At 38.0% G+C, this 21,366-nt stretch overlaps 1 protein-coding gene across 1 annotated transcript in view; it reads right to left on the reverse strand.

Moving 5' to 3' along the window:
• Positions 1–2,648: 2,648 nt before the first annotated feature.
• LOC108665980 (FAS-associated factor 1-like) overlaps positions 2,649–21,366 on the reverse strand; it is a 19,587-nt gene continuing 869 nt past the window's right edge. Inside the window, exons 2-15 of the mRNA XM_018152791.2 lie at positions 14,383–14,514; positions 13,909–14,058; positions 13,491–13,610; positions 13,134–13,255; positions 11,861–12,479; positions 11,488–11,586; positions 10,970–11,108; positions 10,436–10,587; positions 9,815–9,969; positions 9,165–9,301; positions 8,664–8,836; positions 8,028–8,117; positions 7,517–7,654; positions 2,649–6,737 (exon numbers count right to left, since the gene is read on the reverse strand). Of these exons, the coding sequence (XP_018008280.2) occupies positions 6,579–6,737; positions 7,517–7,654; positions 8,028–8,117; positions 8,664–8,836; positions 9,165–9,301; positions 9,815–9,969; positions 10,436–10,587; positions 10,970–11,108; positions 11,488–11,586; positions 11,861–12,479; positions 13,134–13,255; positions 13,491–13,610; positions 13,909–14,058; positions 14,383–14,514 (2,385 nt within the window). The 3' untranslated portion in view covers positions 2,649–6,578. The remainder of the gene's footprint in view (positions 6,738–7,516; positions 7,655–8,027; positions 8,118–8,663; positions 8,837–9,164; positions 9,302–9,814; positions 9,970–10,435; positions 10,588–10,969; positions 11,109–11,487; positions 11,587–11,860; positions 12,480–13,133; positions 13,256–13,490; positions 13,611–13,908; positions 14,059–14,382; positions 14,515–21,366) is intronic.

Raw genomic sequence — 21,366 nt, forward strand, 5'->3', positions numbered from 1 at the left:
GACAGATAATATTGATCGTTATATTGACCTAAAAGAGTCGTTCATTCAGACTTCAGTATAAAGCAATACATATTGTACACTGTTTCCTGTAAGCTGTTTTCTGTACACTGTATACTGATGCGCATCGGCTCAACCGTTTTCGTAAACGAAACGAAGTAGTAACTTTATTGCGAAGTAGCACAATTGAACTCGCATGACGAGTGGCTTTGTGCACCAGCTTATCGATCTACTTCACATAGCCTCCTCGAAAAGGCGTATAAAAGCATCGGCTCGCTATGTTAGATGACAATAGGTCTCTACTTTAGGATGATAATACATATATATCAAGTAAAGGGTGATTGCATGTAACAACTGTAGGATAATAATACAGTATGTATTAACTTTGGAATGATAATATGTACGAACGAAAGGATGATAATGAGTATAAACGATTGATTGACAAATGCTATCAAACAGTCCGCAGAGGTCACGGGCAGCATGCAGTGCATGCAGCATGCAGCGTACGGACAGCATGCAACGTACGGACAGTTTGCAGCGTACGGACAGCATGCAGCGTACGGACAGTTTGCAGCGTACGAACAGCATGCAGCGTACGGACAGCATGCAGCGTACGGACAGGCTGACATTTGAACGGCCGCGTTTTCAGTGCAAATTTCTTCTCTTTTTATTTTTGAAAGACGCATTCGAGCTTACATGGCAAAACTGGATTGTGACTAAATTACAAACTTGATTTTTCTTAAGGATAATTGAATCCTTGATTGATTTGATTGCATAACGTTCTAACACGCATGGTATGTGTAATAACACTGAACGAAGTAAATATTCTTTGAAAAGTCAAGATTAAGATTGTAATTAAACAGAGTGTTTTATATTTTAAAAGTGCGATACATTATAATTTCATCTCAATTTATCCTCAGGTGTAAAAACACAGCAGAAGATATGAGATAAGATTTTTTTGTTAAGCTATACTTGTAATTGTTTAACATATCGCGGCTGAACGAAGTTCGATTATTAGTAACAGGAAGATTAAAAATATTTATTATTAAAAAATATTATTAAAATGTCTTTGAAAAAGCAAATCTTGAGTGTCTCACTAACATTCATCCCGCTTACCTTTCAACGACTGCTTTATTCCCCACACATGTTTCGCCACGATCTTTGTACGGTTGCTAGCACACTTCCGACCAACAAGGGCATTGTGTCAGTGCTTGTCTGGTTGAAACTAGAACCTTATCATCGAAGTTACGCCATAGCTACATCAGCTCCTTCACAGACCTCCTTCAAAAACCTCCTTCACAGACCTCCTCCAAATACCTCCTTCACAAACCTCCTTCAAACACCTATTCTACTCGACCTCTAGCGATCAACAGGTGCGATTCTAGACAGTCAAGAGGTTTGATTTTGAATGATTTCATAACTTCTAAAAAATTCTCATTGCGAATTACTCGGCAGTCCATATATTTACCTGTGTGGCAGCATTATTTATTTTAAGCGACTGAAGGGTAAAATGTTGTCTATTAATGTGAGGAGGTTGTAAATAATGCTACAATTATTAATGGAACATTCTCTAAAAAATACAGCAAATATACTTCCGAATTGGTTAATTTATTTATGTGTTATTTATGCTAATATACAGCAGATATTAGCATTGCATCCGATATTTTTTGCTAAATTTCAATTTAAAAAAATTTAATCCCGAGATTTCTCAGTCATCATTAGTACAAGACTTGAAGAACTCCAATTGTACTTTTTAATTCTCTCGAGTTCAAACTATCATCGTGAAGTAATTACATTCGCAATCGGCTAAAAGAGCATTATTGTACACCGTTCCCATTCCCACTTCCCTGCACACTGTACAGGGAATGCTTCTCTACAGCTGCACGTATCAAAGTAAAATTCAGTCAGTCTTCCCTAAATAATCTTCCAAAATCTAACAAACTCCAAGCAGGCAAAACAAATAAGTTCTACTTGAAGACTGGCAGAAAAAAATATATGGCTAGGCCTTGCTTTCAATATATTTTATATTCAATGAGCACCGATTGGTTTACTTCTTATAACAGCTTCCATAACCTACAAATTTCGAAATTTCAAAGAGCAATTTAGAAAAGCTGCTTCCAAGTCATTGTTATCGACATCTGAGGAGCGACCAAATTGAAGTATGCAAGTATATTCATGGCTTATTCAAGATTGCAGAAAGATAAATGAAGTGGGAAACCAAAATCAACGCCAGGGGACACGGTTACAAACTAATAAAGCTTCGTTGCAACTCATCTATGCGACATTTTTTTCGCTTTGAGTCACCAACACGAGGAAGAGACTCGATCTCTACCTAGCTGGCATGGTTGACGCTCATGAGTAAGAACGCATTCAAGAACACACTAGACAAAGCTATGCAAGAATATATATATAGGGGTCTTATGTTCTCATCACCTCACGGACAGGGCTAAAGTCCAGTCACTATTTATTTTTTCAACGTCAGTTTTGAAAGGATCTGGTCAATAGTCCAGGTTTAGTTCTCTTCTGAACAAGTAACTAAATTTACAAGGACCGGCAACAGGCTCAACTTGACGCATTCTTCAGCGCAACAAATAAAACGTGTATGATATCAACTACAAGTTCACCCAACGCAATGGATAATAAGAAATACCTCTTGGTTATATTATTTAATCCCGTTTTCCAGAGACATGAGCAACTAGGTACTATACTACTACGGCATCTCCATAGAATATACAACTGAGAATTTGCATCTCACGCAACAAAACGGCAGAGGGGGTAAAAAATGTTGCTAGTACGAAGAAGAAGCACGTCATATGTGCATTAAAAAACCTGCTCGAATTACACCGTGTATAGGCATCGATCAACTAATGGCATGCCTACTTGCAATGTAACAATGGATCCTGGGTACACTTTCTGAACTCTACAACCGTAATAAATATAATATAATCCCCCATTAGCTCTGTTAGCAATTTGTGAACTAATTGTTATGAATGTTATGGTAATTTTGACCGAAAATATTATATGGACAATCAAGGACTACGTGGACATGGTAAGTATACTCGGCTACGCACAAAAGCTGAATTAAAAAAAAGTGTCGTCTGAAAGCCACGAATATGTACTCAAATTATATAAACTAACAGCAGGCTCGTCAATTCTTTACTTCAAGAATTGCACAACGGCGAATTTCCCGAGATCAGATCAAAGCTTTTCACTTCAGACTTGAACTCAATTAATAACATCCACCATATCGGCAAGTTTAAGATATTTGTAGATTTCAAAAGGACGAGTTGTAATGTAATTCCTCTCGACGACAGTTCAGTGTTGAACAACGATGTCTACTTGAAATCTATAACTCTACATTAATCGAATCGAGTGTGAATATGTCATCACTTTACTTCAACGTTACGCGACGCGGTATGTTGATGGATACTCATTCGTTTTTGGAAATCTTCCAACCGAGGAACAGTTGTTTACGTCACGAATCACGTGGCCAGTATCAGGTTAGTGGCTTTAAAGCATAAAAAACACTCGCACACACAGATTTTTTTTAACGAAATGAAGTTAAATTAGAAATTAGTTTGAATCCTGTACATGTGTTGTCGCCACAATGTTACCTTCAATAAAATTCAATGTTCTGTCAATCCGAAAAAATTATCTCTATTCAATGCAACCAAAATTTTCTGAAAAACTCCGTAGGATAGGGAATGGATTGGGTGCAAATGATAAAATAGCATCAGTACAAAAAATGCAACATTAGCCTCTTGTATAAATGGTTCAAATTGGCCCAATCAGTCTAACCAGAATTCATTCACATAAGAGGTCGGAGAGTTTAGCAATAAATCACGAGTCTATGAGAATTGATCAACGCCACATGGAATCACGCGCCAGCGCCAGTAGACGGAAGATGGGCCAGGATGCAGACTCTTGGTCGCCAGCGATGAAACCTCCTCCACCGTCCCCCGAAATCCAAATTTAAATTTTACGACTTAAGACAACAAAATGCTGCGTTTCTTTTTGACTGCAGAGCCTACAAAGTTAGCATTAATACGGTTATTGTATACTCCGTCAAAAATTGTTATATTGCCTTCGGCAAGAAAGTAAATGAACAACAGATGATTCATTATAAAATAATAACGAGCGCATGTCACTGTTATCATTGTAGAGAGATGTGATTAAATCATCCGTCGAAGTCAGTAGTAAAGAGATCATATGCCACCTCATTCTCTTATTCTAAGAACAATGAGTAATCCTGCACGACGTTAGATTTGGTATTCTACATCGCTGTCTTTTCACCTAAGAAAAACATTAACCGGGAATATATTTCAATCGGTTTAGCTTGCCTGACAGTTATATCCTCACAATCGCAATATAACCAAAATTTAAAAAACCCAGGCGCGCAGATTGACAGTATCAGCTAATATTTGCAACACACACGTGCACAAGCTTAATGGATTAAGAACAATAATGCTGACTGATTATGTGAAGATTAAGTCCATTCCGTAAGCATGTGAGCTGATAACGTCTTTGGTAAACACAAGGCTATTTGAATGACAGTCATGAAATCCCAACTCAAAAAAAAAAAAAAAAAGAACGAGTGGGTTAATGCCAGATCACAAACCAACGAAAAACAAATTCCTCTGGGACGCCAGTGTTGAGACCCCGTCACCAAAAAAGAAAACTCTAGGACAAGAACGATTAGGTATCGCCACCGATGAAAACGACAAAGACAAGTCCCTTCATCTGAATAATCAAGTCTCAACAGCATCAAGTTCCGGTTGCAACCTTAAGTCTAGCAGACTCAACTTTGCGGACAACTGAAATTCATTCGTTGCTAAAGCCATCAGAATTTCAACTGTTGTTCCTGATCACGCCCAAGACATTGTGAATTTAGACGAAAATAATTATTTCTTTGTCGTGGCTACTTAATAGCACTTCAATGAATCAAGTTAACCAGGGATAAATAATAATTTTAAATCAACTCAAATTCCACAAGCACGTACCGCACAGATTGTGAGTTAGGAATCGTAAGTTCAATTGTGAGTTCAAATTCGTACCGCAACTAACATTTCTTCGTTATCCAAAGCAGTTGGACCTCGACTACAGGAACCTGTTTCGTGAACCAGACGGTTAACGAGGAGAACATAAAAAACGACCTCAAACAATACGTCAAGAGAATTCAGAAGAGACCGCATTGAAGGCCTGAACATTTACACGAAAACTATTTGCTGAAAGTCACAAAATTCAATGGTTCCAAAGTCCGCCAAACAAAATAAATGGATCTTACCCGGAGTCCACATTTGCGTCCAAGGTTAGCTACAAGCATTTAGTTGCACATCAAAATCAAGCTAGCTCAAAGAGTGTAAATTATCAGATGAACATCGAAGTGAATGATTCTTCAAGGGCTTGCGATGTTTGTTCTTCCTTGTTCCTGAATTTTTCGCCAAACACTTACTCAAGTCGGTGATACAATCTATCAAAAAAAAAAAAAAACTTAACACATGACTTTCGGTGAATGGTACAATATATCAAGTCATTCCTTTCACCAATGTCAATTTATGCGCCTTTGTTACGATTAATTACGAGTATGAGAGAACCGACATTGCACATAAGAGGTAAATTTTTGCACGTACGGGACACTAGATTATAAGGGCAGAGACAGCGTAAGTATGTAAGAGCCCTAGCTTCTACAACAAACCCTGAACTGGCTTGTATGAAACCTTAAATTGATTTCTGAAGAAACTCTTCACAGTTAGTATCGTCCCTTTACCTCACAGACACAAATGTTGATAGCTAATCAGCACTACCTTTTATTTAAATTTGAAAACGTGTTAGGAAGCCACTGAACTACTCAACAATGATCATAATTTAACTTTTGGGACTTAGTTTTCTTCCATTGACAACAACATCGGATAAAAGATGCCAGCCAGGTTCCAAGACACACGCGGTGTTGTTTCAATCTGATGATAAATAAGACAAATTACTTGAGTATATTGCGTTGAGTGGTGCTTTAAATCCAGTGCATGGCTCTGACATAAGAGACCAAATTGAAATGTAAGTGATGGACTCGTGCTTCAAAATATGACGTAAAATATACGAATACTTCAACTAAAACTCGTGTTGTAGACAATTGGACTTCGTATTCCCGGAGCAAGAGGAACTTTCTTAAACGTCTGGTGGTTTTTTGCTGATAAAATATTCATTATTACTTACATTGTGTGTGACTTATAGGCATTGTACACAATTGCCACAATGCTAAAATAATTTCCTGAGCATTTTATAATGCTTCAACATAAGTAGCAGAAAGTCTACAACTTCAGACTGCTGGCGAACTCACATCACACAATCGCTCCACCAAATGGACTAAAAAGCACTATTGGCTCTCTCTAAATAATCTCTCTGTTTCATAGCAACGCAGCCAATATTTTCTGAACTTCTCAAGCGAGCGAGTGTTTCCGTTGTTGTATGATCCTGGGTACCATTTTTAAATGAATTATGAGTAGTGACCAACAAGATACACCGTGAAGCAGTTTTAATTAAATACGAATTTAACTAAATCAATGTCTTGTTCGCAACGAAACAAGTTAACGTTCCTCAATGGTGATGGTTTCTTGGTGGGGAATCGAGAACTCCCTGAGGGACTTCGAGACGTTGAGGCTCGCCAAGTCCCGACGAGGCCATGACTGTAGGAACTTGTATTGGTCCGCAGGGAAGCCTTGAACGTGTAGGTAGTTGAGCACCACCTGAAAACATCCATGTGTGGAGTATACAAAAACAATTTATATCACCTAGGTCTCATGTTTAACGATATTGTTGGGGCAGCAAGTTAATAGGTTTATATTGTAATACAAACCATCTGTTACGAGAAAATAATTTACTTTAATGATAGTGAAGTCAAATGTAAAAGGAAACATCATAAGCACAAACAAATACCTATAACAAACAATACGGTACAATCTTCTTCCATGCACATCATTTGTCTACAATGACAATGATGTCAATTATAATTGAAACATCACCAGCGCAAGGTAGATGGAATAAACTGTGTGATGGGATCTCCCTTGCACATAAGTTTTCTGCCAACTAGTCGAAGTCAACCTAACCTACTGAGATAAAAACTATATTCGCTGAAAAATGGGAACGAATTCAAAAACAATCGGTAACCGCGCGTATGTTTTATGAGACATATGCATGCAAGTCAATAAAAATATATTTTAAAGTTAGTTCCAGTGAAGTGTAGTGATTTAGTGTACCTAGTTTGCGAAAGTGAATTTCCAAGCAACTTTCAATGAACATAAAATATGAGCTTTCGTGTAAACCATTCAAACTGCAGCAAAAAAACTGCACTGGTATCACTCATGTTCTCCCGAACATCCATACTGTATCAACTGAAATACGTCCCGTCTGACCTGCACTGCAGTGTCCAGGGTGAAGGCTCTAATGAACTGATCGGTGATAGGATGTCAGAACTTCATAAGCCCAAATATCCCTACTAAATCAACAGATAAATGCCCAGTCTGACCTGCAGTGCAGTGTCCAGGGTGAAGGCTCTAATGAACTGATCTGTGCCAGGATGTCTGAACCTCATCACAGTCACGTCAGCGGAGTTGTGGTCCGACGGCTCTGGGGGAAGAGTGCTCTCCAAACTCGCTCGTAATTTCTGAGTACAACAGAAAGAAGTGGTTATGAAAAATACAGAAAACCCCCTGCACGAGTTGCAGGCAATTACTTGACAAACCCATCGCCTGTTTTATTATTTTTTTTTTATTTTTATGGACCGTATTGTTAGCATCAATAGGAAAATCAAATAATTAGGCTAGCCGTCAAAAAGCTCTCATGATCTAGACACTGCAGAGAAACACGTTTCACTCCTAAATATGCTTGAAAAGCTGGCAGTGATGAGCTTGAAAAAGCTTGGCACTAGCATACGGTCAATGCGCAAAGAACTAAATGTAAAGGAACTACCTTTCATACAAATTATATGACAACGCTGCTAGTTAAAGGATTTCGATACTAGAAGAAAGAGACATTACCTCCGTTATCTGCTGCTCATGCTGCCTGATGCACTCCTGACGTTGCTGTTCACGCTGCTCGTCCTCCTCTTGTTGTCGTTTAGCCTCAGCCTAAACATGTTTTACATTTAAATTCACAGAAATATTATTTTATATTATGTTGTACTTAAGTGATGGCTAAATTCTGCACCCTAATTGTATACTAAGCGGCATCAGGCACCAATGCGAAAGATTGTAAACAATGACCATCTTGATTTAGGAAATTCAAAGAAATGCACAAATAAATCCAATAATAAACGCCAACATACTACAAAGTTACATCATACGAAATGATGAAAAAATTTTTATTTGCGTTACAACTTAGATTAAATTGAGCGCAACAACGCTCAATTTAATCACCAACCAACGTAAACTCTAGTTACCAGGGGCCATACTTTCGAAACTCGCTAAGTGAACGTAAGTACGTACTTACGCTTTAATTTCTTGTCTATGATTGGTGGATTTTGCTTGAAAGGCCGCCAATGATTGGATGACGAACTTACGATCTCTTAACTTTTTTTGAAAGTATAGGCCCAGGCCCTTAGCAACGGAAAGCAGGGACAGTCGATGTATCCTTAGACAAAAGAATGATTACTAATAAAAAATGCAGTTGCTCACCTTGGCTCTGTCAGCCCTAAGGCTTTCCTGATAAGCGGCGTCTTGATCGTCCATTATCGCCTGCCGTGAGAGTCTCTGCACGTCCTCGGTGACCTCGGCCTGACGAGTGCCTTCGAAGACATCCACTGCCTCCATCAGGGACGTCACCAGCTCGTCCAGCGATGAGTTACAAGCTGTCACAAGCAATGCACTCTCATTTATTCTTGTACGAAAAAATTAATATTTAATTATTATCAGATAACATGTTGAGGTTAACTCGAGGTTAATTTTTCGTAGTGAGTGCAACAAATTGAGAAAAAATATAACTCCGTACTCACTGCAGTGAGTGACAAAGAGCGCATTTTCTCGTCGACAAAAACGTGAAGTCACGGACGGACAGACAGACATGACGAGAGCAATAGGGCATTTTTTCCATGAATGAGAAAATGCGCTAAAAACTGATAAAAATGTGTCAGTTACGTGACAGGAGAATTATTCATGGCGCAAATGACGTCAACTGACCATAAATGACGCTGAGCACTTCACAGCTTCCCCTGGACCTCGTGAGGAGCATCAGGGCAGGCAGCTGCTCGATGCCAAAACCTCGCACTGTGATACCTGCGGCGCTCCCGATCCCAGAAGATATTATACTGACCAGCCTGCAGAAATAGGGCATTTATAAATGCTGTGAAAAATGAAAATATCATTGATTAGGCATTATGCCAGACACCAATTCTGAACACTGCAAAAATTTTGAAAGCTTGTTGAGTCTCGAACATGTAACTCACTGCTCTTTTTATTTATTTTATTTTTTTTTAGTTGAACCCACAGATCACTGCTTCAAACCTTGGTAATGTGAATTGTAAGCCCTGAGGCACCCTTCAGGAAAGTCAGGTGAAGTATAACATAGGCCCAGTATGACATTGCGGTGTAGAGTCTAAAATACATGGAGTTCAAGTCAAGGAGCCGTACTTTCAAAACTCGCATAAGTACGTGTAAGTACTTACGCACGCGTACTGAATTCTCGTCCGTGATTGGTGTGTTTTGCTTGACAAGTCATCAGGAATCGGCTGCTGGACTAACAAACATTTATTTTTTCTCAAAGTATGGCACAAGATGGTTTACCGTATTGTAAGCATGAGAGAGTGGTAAATAATTTATTTCGAGCTCACCTATCGCGGTGCTGGGGATGCGATATATCCCAGCCCCAGAGCACGAAATTGTCTGCCAAGAAAGACACGGTGGCGCTCTGGCAGAGGATCTCGGAGCAGAAGACATTGGCCAGCACTGAGCCGTCGTGATGAATGTAGATGGCCAACATGCGCCGCTGAAAGCGGAAAAATTAGTTAAACCTAAGTCGTAATTCAAAAGTTTACAAGCCAATTATATGTAACTGAATAATTTTCAAGGTTCAATAATATCGAAAGCTTCCTTGATGTAATTTAAGGCCAAAATATCATGAGGCCATTAATCTCGACGTAGTAGAAGTAGGAAAAACATAGAGGTCTTCCATAATGTTTCTAGTGTCCATAATGTTTCTAGTGGAAACTTTTCAACGTGCATAAATAACATGTCAAGTTGTCATGTATGCACAGGTATTAACAGCTTTATTTAATATTTCTACGACGATAACCTCCAATTACAACTTCAAATACTCGAATACACAAGATGCCAAAATTTGGGAATATATTTTGCTGTATGTTTCGAAATTTTTGAAGCAAACTAACAGATTTTCAGTATCGTATAATAAAAAAAGGCCATTTCAAATGAAGTGGTTGAGTAAAATAAGTTACCTGAGCTGCAGGTAGCATGACACTTTGGTCCATGGCTTCTTTAAGAGGTCCTTGGAAGAAGAGCGGTGCCAGAGAACAGCCATAGCGGTTGCCAAACTCCTTGGCGAAATGTTCAACGCACTGCACTTCTCCGCCACTAAATCCAGCAGGCACTGCAAAAATATTTAATTAAAATCAACTTTGAAGGTGGAGAAAACAAATTCCAGAAACTTACCAGCAAAGTGTACATTTTTCAATGAAGCTTGATCATCAGCTTTTTTGGCTAATGTGTTGATTTCATTGACTGCGTTATGTGACCTCGGTTAAACAAAAAAAGTGCACGATTCAAAACTTGTATGCATTAACAAATCAACCAAACGTGTTTAGTTCAACACATCAAGTAATACTAAAATATGAAAACCATGGGAAAATTTGCAGTACTAGCAACATGTTTGTTCAAGTCACAGTTTAAGGTCGACACACGATAATTTTAGGTATTCATTGTATTAAAAATATTACATTTACACCCAAGTTAACCATGAACTTGGATCTTACATAAAGATTTTGACTTTGTCTCCATGGCGCTCGAGTCCATCATCTCCAAAAACGAGTCATCATCTTCGTCGGGCAAAAGCCCAGCCGCGTCCTCGAAATCATCGGAGCCGCTATCAGAATCTACGGCTTCAGCACTCGTCTGAGAGAGAAATTTGAACATTAATCAATTGAAGACTAAAAACTTCACTTAACAAAGTATACAATAGACAAAAATAGAAAATGGAGTGGTTGGAATTAAATTGCATCAAGTTTTTGTACCTAATATTAATGAACAAATTTTACAGCTTTTAAACGAACTCATTCACGCATCCTACCTGGCACAGTGAACAGTATTATATATTTCGTTTTTGGCCTGAATTGAAGCAGCAATCTAACATGGATTTGAGTGCTGGATAGAATAGTACCAACCATCAAACATGCAAGAAATTTCAAAATCACTGAAAGCACAGTACTTTACAAATGAGCAAGGTTTAAAGCAATAGTTGCGACAGGAGTTCTACAAGTAAAGGAATAACCACTTTTTTGTCTGCAGTCCCCGCAGCCCGAACAGCCGCTGGAGACCCTCGGCTCACTGATAGCTCAGCTGTTTGGCCAACTCCGCTCCGTGACAAGGTGGACTGTGCAAGTAAAAAAAAAACATTTTTAGCACATCAGGAATGCCTTGCAACCGTATTTCAATTCAAATATAAGTAAGATTATGTTCACATTCTATGAGTCGACCTTAAAAAAACTATCTTTCTGATGAGCAAAACTCCATTAAGAACGAGATTGTGTAGGGTCGGGATAAACTGATGAAAGTCAAGACAAGTTAAACACAACCGTACAAAGATCATGTTATTTTAATAACTAAACAAATAATCTCACAAGACAGTCTATTCAAAATATATCTACCCCATCTGAGATGCCACTAGGCCATCCAATCCATTTCTGACGATGGACGTGGATGTCAGTGATGTCGAACACGTCTTGTTTCACTTGTCCCACTGTTTTGTGTCCTTGAAAGGAGAGCTGATACTCCTTGTTGTTGGTAGTGTCTTTGATGTGCAAAATGAAAAGCTTTTTCTCCCTAGAAGACCTACCAGAAGATGAAGAGAAATTTTTGGATTGCCGATCAGATGTATCATCTGAGTCAGAGTCTGACTTGACACATTTCCTATTGCTAGATTTATTGCTGAATTTACTTTCTGAATCCCCATGTGTTGTAGATTTTTTAATTCTGCTGTGATTAAAAGAAGAATTTAATTCTTTGGTGCTAAAAGATGATGAAGAAGAACAGGCCTTCCCAGAAGGCGGCTCAATAGCACTAGTAAAGCTAGTATAAGAACTACTACTAGGTCGGCTATGGTTACTAAAAGGCCTAAAAGTATTTTTCTCAAATCTAGTAAAGGCAGAACGCCCAACAGAGGATCCTGGTAAATCATGCAAGTCGTTGGAAAATGAGTGTACTGATGCAGGAGCTTTTGAACTCTCCCCAATTTCCATCACTTCTGGTACACTGGAAGCTGTTGATCTGTGTGATAAAAAAATTCCAATAATTAGATATACAGTTTTTAATCACAGTACACAGAAAGTAAAGAAATCGGTTAAATTCAATAATAAACATATACAGATAGAAAATGTCACAAATACAATACTACCTATATAAAAACTCAATCCAGTAAATTACATAAACTGCAATCAGAAAGCTTTCGGGAAAATTATTTAAAAAGGATTCCAAGGATATAAATGGCATACATACATTTGAGATGCAAAAAATAAATGACATATATACATTCTCAGAATTTATCTTAGGTGATAGAGATATTGGAGAACTTGCTCATCGCCATCCCCCTACCTTGTCCGAATAACAGCTGTGTCAGGAGAAGTCTCCTGATACACACGCCCCCTACCTTGTCTGAATAACAGCTGTGTCAGGAGAAGTCTCCTGATACTTACGCCCCCTACCTTGTCCGAATAACAGCTGTGTCAGGAGAAGTCTCCTGATACTTACGCCCCTACCTTGTCTTGAATAACAGCTGTGTCAGGAGAAGTCTCCTGATACTTACGCCCCCTACCTTGTCTGAATAACAGCTGTGTCAGGAGAAGTCTCCTGATACACACGCCCCCTACCTTGTCTGGATAACAGCTGTGTCAGGAGAAGTCTCCTGATACTTCCGCCTCCTACCTTGTCTGGATAACAGCTGTGTCAGGAGTAGTAGTGTCCAGGCTGAGTGTGTGGTCAGGCCCCAGTATTTTGGAGGTCACCAGAGTGACATCAGTGACATCTTCTGTGAACCCAAGTAGAACCTGCCACAATATTATCATTACACACCAGATTTACAAGAAAATGGCTTTTGTGTGTCTTCAAGAATCCAGATTGAATAGAATTCTAGAGATGAAAATTGCAATGACACTTGGCTTAGTAAAAAAAATTAATTTGAATTTAAATTCGTCTTACTGGTAGAATTCCATTGATTGAAATTTTACAGAAACATTATTAGAATATCTTGCCCAAATTGGAGCTAAAAAGTTTGTTTCTCACCTGCTTGCACGGTAGAATGCCAAGTAGCTGATATAGAGTTGATTTCAGTTCACCAACTGTCGTTGTTTTGGGCACTTCAAGTGGGAAGAGACCACTACCACTCAAGCCACCCATGAGGACCTAGAAAAATGTTGAGCTTCAAACACAAGTAACGAGTTCTAGGCAAACATGTTCCATTTTTCTACTTTTGCAGAAATTGCAAAAATTTTCTTTTCCACTGATTAATCCAAATTTATGCACACATTTTCTTCAAACAGTTTGGCTAGTATATATATAAACCGAGTTAGCTAGGTTTATCACCCTAGATTTATCATACCATAAAACATTCAGGCATTGTAGTAATTTTAAAAAATAATCACTAGAATTAGGGAACATGTCACCTAACAAATTCTGCATTCATTCAAATAAAGCAACTCACATTTATGTTAATATGCAGAACTTCTTCTGGATCAGTGCTGGTACTGGCACCAGCAGGTGCAACAGCTTCAGTATGGTTTGTAGAAATGGGGATTACCGATGGAAGTAATGGACTTGGAAGATCCCCTGGGCTGTCTAAGTCTACAACCTCCTGTTAACCACAAGCAGTATATAAGACAATGAGCCATGTTATTTTCCTGAGAAATTTTCCCCTAGCCTCAATACCAGATGTGTAGTTTTACAAATTGCACCTCTCATTTGCATCATAGATCACACAATACCTCATGCTTGGCCTCAGATTTCTAGCAAAGCTATTGACTAAAATATATGCATCATCAAAACCAATGTCATTAGCACACTTAGTAAGGTATGTGCCTCAAACCTGCCAACATTCTACATAATTTTTCAACCAAATTAGAAATTCATACAAAGTGAAAACAAAACTGGTCAAAAATAAGAGCACTATAAAACTGACATGACTTGAAGGGAAGCCAGCATTGTGAAGAAATGGAACAGCTTGCATCGACGTATATGCATCTGAAAGGTTCCAATTAGCCTTCTCAAGACGCATGAAGGCCTCTCCAACATCTTCAATGCCAGACACAGCCTGAAAAATCACATCAACACATAACAGGATTTTTGACCAGGTAAATTTTGTCTGAGCACGTTTCAAGTTCAATTAGTTTGGACCCCAACAGAGCATCATATTATTAACCAAATGAGTTTTTTACCATTTGTGCTTCATATCAAGGCTGGGGCAGTCGATGATTAAAATTACAAGCTTAACTAATTAAAATATTGCAAAACTAAAAATAGTGGCATAAACTTTAACATTTTTCCTATCTATGTTGCATAAAGGAAGTTAAGACACCATACATTTACTAGCTCTAAAAATCACTGAAGAAAAATGTTGAAAAGCGATATTTTGAAAAAGTACTTCCAAGGTCTGTACCATCAACTGGGGTGACATAGGCCACCACTGCAACAGAAACAAATGGCAGCAAAACAAAATAGTAAACATTGGCCAAAGTCACCCCTGTGGCCAAAATCACCTGTCATTTTGGCCAACGTTTATTATTTTGTTTTGTTGCATTTGTTTCTGTTGTAGTGGTGGCCAAAGTCACCCCAGTTGATGGTAGTAAAAATATTCACCATATAAAAAAATTTTGCTGAAAAAAAAATAGCTAACGGGTGTCAGCATTAAAACTTCATTGATGGAATTTTTGTACCTACCTCAATTCAAAACAAAATGGTGGGCATAATGGGGTGATAGAGGACAACCCCCCCACCCTGCCAGGGTAATATGTGACACCCCTAAAAACACATTTACAGTAGAACCATGGTTATCATCTGCTCCAGTTAACATAAAAATTGATCAACAACAAAGAATTTTGATTGCATTTACCTACCGCAGATAAAATAATTCACTTGGCAGAAAATTAATGCATCATTGGTCATCACAAAATCGAGTCTAGAATGTCATAGAAAGACAATGGTGCAAAATTCCAAGCCCAGTCCTATAAGCTTACAGATACAGAAGATATGCTATAAGACTGCTGATATGAAGCTTGCAATGGTCAAGGTTGTTAATGCTTGATGGCATGTCCATGGATATGGTACCATCAAACAGGGTAAAAAGGGATGGGTGGGGTAAATAGGGACACGCGTCCCACATTTTGTAGAAATGTTGTAGCAGCTAAACTAATCAAAATATTGCAAAACTAAAAAGAGTGGCATAAACTTCAACATTTTTACTATCTATTATGTATGAAGCTAGTCAAGAAATCAAACATTTACTATCTCTAGAAAACCATTGAAAAAAGTGGTGAAAAGTGCAATTTTGGAAAAGTACCTATGCTAAAGTCTGGAGCAAAAAAAAATATTCACCGTATTAAAAAATTTCACTTACATAAAAGTTGCACCCAGGTGTCGGCTTGAAAACGTAATTGACAGAATTTGCCTATCTCATTCCAAAAGAAAAATGGCAGCCATTTCCGCATGATGGGGTAAAAAGGGACACCCCCCGGGGTAAAAAGGGACACCCCCTGGGGTAAAAAGGGACACCCCCCGAGGTAAAAAGGGACACCCCCCAGGGTAATTAGGGACACCCTTAATAATGCATTTACAGTAGAACCTCAGTTAGCAAAGGCTCCAATTAACAAAAAAAAAATTGATTAACAACAAAGAATTTAGATTACATTTACCTCGCTTGGCAAAAAAATTCACTTATCAAAAAATTAGTGCATCATCGTTCGTCACAAAATTGTACATAGAATGCTACATATAGAATTGTGCACCGGGGCATCATAGAATGAAAAGTAATTGACCTAAACTATAATTTATTTCTTCAAAACATATGATGGTTGTCACTAAACATTATTTTCTGTTTCAGGTATGTTTTTTACAATCTTTTTTATTATACCATCAACAGAGGTTACTAGGGATGATTTTGAAAGTTTTTCATTCATAACTTCTTACCATGAAACATTTCATAAACAAGTTTAGGCTCATTTCAAAGCTCTTTGCAAGGGCTATCACATGGCTTCTCCAAAGAAATCCATATGCTATTTGTTAAGGTGCCACAAGCAAAAAAAGTGTCCCGAGTAGCCCCATCAACGGGGCTACTCGGGACACTTGGAATAAAAATTCATTTTAAAACATTTGAAGCATGCAGAGTGTACTCATCCATTACTAACAGTACCGTCAACCGGGGTAACTCGGGACTGGCGGGGTAATTCGGGACAGTCCTCCGACACGGCGTAAAACTGTTATAGTAGCAAAACTAATTGGAATATTGCAAAACTAAAAATAGTGGCGTAAACGTCAACATTTTTCCTATCTATGTAGTATAAAAGGGACACCCCCAAAAACGCATTTACGGTAGAACCTCAGTTAGCAAAGGCTTCAGTTAAGAACAAATTGATTAAAAACAAAGAATATTGACTACATTTACCTCGCTGAGTGAAAAAAAGTTCACTTATCCTCACACAAATTACAAGCCCTCCTGTATGCTTACAGATACAGAAAAAAATGCTATAAGGCTGCAGATATGAAGCTTGCAGTGAACAAGGTTGTTGTAAATGCTCAATGGCATGTTCATGGATATGGTAATATCCCATCAATAATACAGTAATATCCCATCAATAATAGGGTACCGTCAACTGGGGGATTCAGCCCTGTTCATAATGATGGCCAAAGTGGGGTCATAAATGGTCATAAACAATGGCCAAAGTCACTCTGGCGTTTATGACCTGGTTTACAACCCTGGCGTTTATGATCCCGGCGTTTATGATCCCGACGTTTACGACCCCGCGTTTACAACCCCAGCATGAATCAAAAACGAGGCCAAAGTCACCCCAGTTGACCATAATTAATGTTTATGGTAATATCATATCAATAAAGGAATAACAAGTATAAATCACAGAAAATGTCATTTATTCTACCTCTACATCGTCTACAATGAAAGAGGAGGACTTCAGAGTACTGTTAGTAATGGATGAGTATGCTCTGCATGCTTCAAATGTTTTAAAATGAAGTTCTATTCCCATTGTCCCGAGTAGCCCCGACCGACGGGGCTACTCCGGACAATCTTTATTTTGTGTCTGGCACCTTAGGAATAGCATATGGAATTTTTTGACAGTGTCATTCCATAGCCCTGGCAAAGAGCTATAAAATGAGCTTAAATTTGTTTATGAAATGTTTCCTCATAATAAGTTATTAACAGTTATTAACAAAAAAAACGATCAAATCTGTCCCAAGTAGCCCCGGTTGACGGTACTCTGAAGTCATCCTCTTTCATTGTAGATGATGTAGAGGTAGAATAAATGACATTTTCTGTGATTTTTACTTGTTTTTCCTTTATTGATGATATTACCATACTACATTAATTACCATATTATTGATGCAATATTACCGTATCCATGAACAGGCCATTGAGCATTTCAACTACCTTGTCCACTGCAAGCTTCATATCAACAGCCTTATAGCATTTTTTCTGTATCTGTAAGCTTACAGGACGGCTTGTAATTTCACACCATTTTAATTGGGTTAAGTGAATTTACTATAAAAAAGATCTTGAAAAACATACCTGAAACAAAAAGGAATGTTTTAATGACAACCATCATATGTTTTGGAGAAATAAATCATAGTTTAGGTCAATTACTTTTCATTCTATGATGCCTGGTGCACAATTCTAGATATGACATTCTATGCACAATTTTGTGATGACCGATGATACACTAATTTTTCAATGAGTGGAATTTTTTTTGCTGAGTAAGGTAAATGTAATCAATATCCTTTGTTTTTAATCAATTTTTTTCTTAACTGGAGCCTTTGCTAACTGAGGTTCTACTGTAAATGCATTTTTGGGGGTGTCCCGAGTAGCCCCGCCGTGCAGAAATGGCCGCCACTTTTTTGGGATTGCGGTATGTAAATTCCGCAAATAAAGTTTACATGCTGACATTTGTCTGCCACTTTTTTCTAAGCAAAATTTTTTAATACGGCAAATATTTTTTTTACTACAGACCTTAGCAGAATCAACTTTTCAAAATATCATTTTCACCATTTTTTTCAGGAATTTTTCAGAGCTGGTAAATGTAGTATTTTTCAACTTCCTTTATACTACAAAGATAGGAAAAATGTTGATGTTTACGCCACTATATTTAGTTTCGCAATATTCCAATTAGTTTTGCTACTAAAACAGTTTTACGCCATGTCAGAGGACTGTCCCGAGTTACCCCACTCGTCCTGAGTAGCCCCGGTTGATGGTACTTTCTTTTCTCTCCCTAGCCCAGACAAGGAATAAATCATTAATTAAAGTAAATTCTAAGCCAAGCATAATCCTAATGCAAAATCTCAATGAATAACTAATAACTGCACAAGTAGGTATGGAAGTTAAGCTAACTCACCACTTGAGAGAAAGTGAGTGATTAATTATTGCATATATTCATTTTATTACTTAATTGATGTTATATTACAAATTGTTTATACTTTGTGATTTTGCTTTGTTTCTTATTTTCTATTAATTGTGTTCAGTGTGTTTTAATTCTGCAAGCTATATATTTTGGTGTTCATTAATTCTTCATTAAGCTGTTTGCTGCAATACAAGTTTGATATCATCATACAGGTTCTCGATTATTACTATTTTTCTGCTTGCTATGTTAATGCTTGTTCATATTTAATACAATTCTTTATCTTATAGTCATAGGGATATGATGCATAAAATTAATAAGTTTTACTTTCTTTTATGGCAGAACACACATAGTCAAATGGGGTAAGACAGGATCGCAGCCTTCATGGGGTAAGAAAGGACCAGCCCATGGCATGTATTCTAATTGCACTGAATTTAATTTGACAAAAAGTTTTTAATCAATTTTTTTCGTAATTGAAGCCTTTGCTAACTGAGGTTCTACCCTTAATGCGTTTTTGGGGGTGTCCCGAATAGCCCCGGGGGGGGTGTCCCGAGTAGCCCCGCCGTGCGGAAATGGCTGCCATTTATTTTTGGAATTAGATAGGCAAATTCTGTCAATTACGTTTTCAAGCCGACACCTGGGTGCAACTTTTATGTAAGTAAAATTTTTTAATACGGCGAATATTTTTTTTTCTACATACCTTAGCAGTTGTTACTTTACAAAACATAGTTTTTCACCATTTTTTTCAGGAATTTTTCAAAGCAAGTAAATGTAGTATTTTTTGACTTCCTTCATACTAGATAGATAGGAAAAATAGTTACGTTTACGCCACTATTTTTAGTTTTGCGATTTCCAATTAGTTTTGCTACTACAACAGCTTTACCCCATGTCATAGGGCTGTCCCGAGTAGCCCCGCCTGTCCCGAGTAGCCCCGGTTGACGGTACCATCACTGCCTGACATGTATTCCAAAATGGGGTAAAAAAATGACTGGACATGGGATAAGACAGGACCACTAAATGATCCTGCTTCATCCCACAAGTGGTCCTATCTTACCCTACAAATTGTCCTGTGTTCCCCCACAAATGGTTCTCTCTTACCCTACAGTTTATCAAAAATAGTTTATAATTGAATATATTATTGTGCAGTACATGGAGTATTTTGGTCAAAAATTTTATCTATGGCTCAAACTTCATTATAACTTGTTAGCTTTTGTAATTAGAGAAATTTAGTGCACTATTTTAAATTGCATCAAAGGGATAAAGAAAATAGGGATGTCTCTTCCCATTAATGAACTGCAGAACTATGTGTAAGATTGGCTGGGGGGAAAATCATTGTGTGAAACATGAAAAATAATTATGATCACAACTCTGTAAGAAGGCATGAGCTACGTTTGAAGAAGTGCACCACAAATGCAGTTAGCAAGAAAACACATGACATCTGACATTTAACTTATTATCCATTGGTTATATTACCAATTTGATAAATTTTTCAGACAATGACACTAATGGAAGAATATACATACATGAAGCATTTAGCAGTGCTCTACAATGAATAAAAGCCAACCCACTATTACTATGCTTAACGTTTAACGTACCATCAACCGGGGCTACTCGGGACGGTTTTGAGCGTTTTTTGTTAATAACTTCTTACGATGAAACATTTCATAAACAAGTTTAGGCTCATTTTATAGCTCTTTGCGAGGGCTATCGAATGGCATCTTCAAAAAAATTCCATATGCTATTCGTAAGGTGCTAGAAGCAAAAAAAGAGTGTCCCGAGTAGCCCCGTCGAACAGGGCTACTCCGGACACTGGGAATAAAACTTCATTTTAAAATATTTGAAGCATGCAGAGCATACTCATCCATTACTAACAGTACTCTGAAGTCCTCCTCTTTCATTGTAGACAATGTAGAGGTAGAATAAATGACATTTTCTGTGACTTTTACTAGTTTTTCCTTCATTGATATGATATTACCATAAACATTAATTACCGTCAACTGGGGTGACTTTGGCTGTGTTTTTGATTCATGCTGGGGTCGTAAACGCCGGGTCGTAAAGGTCGGGGTCATAAACGCCGGGGTCATAAACGCCAGGGTTGTAAACCAGGTCATAAACGCCTGAGTGACTTTGGCCACTGTTTATGACCGTTTATTACCCCACTTTGGCCATCATTATGAACACAGCTGAATCACCCAGTTGATGGTACCATATTATTGATGGGATATTACTGTATTATTGATGTGATATTAAGGTATCCATGAACATGCCATTGAGCATTTACAACAACCTTGTCCACTGCAAGCTTCATATCAGCAGCATCATAGCATTTTTTCTGTATCTGTAAGCTTACAGGACAGCTTGTAATTTGTGAGACGATAAGTGAACTTTTTTTTCGCTCAGCGAGGTAAATGTAATCAATATTCTTTGTTTTTAATCAATTTTTTTCTTAACTGGAGCCTTTGCTAACTGAGGTTCTACTGTAAATGTGCTTTCCGGGGTGTCCCGAATAGCCCCGGGGGGTGTCCCAAGTAGGTCTCTTATACACATCT

Source organism: Hyalella azteca, unplaced genomic scaffold (assembly GCF_000764305.2).
Source record: "Hyalella azteca isolate HAZT.00-mixed unplaced genomic scaffold, Hazt_2.0.2 contig17616, whole genome shotgun sequence".
NCBI classification, from domain to species: domain Eukaryota; kingdom Metazoa; phylum Arthropoda; class Malacostraca; order Amphipoda; family Hyalellidae; genus Hyalella; species Hyalella azteca.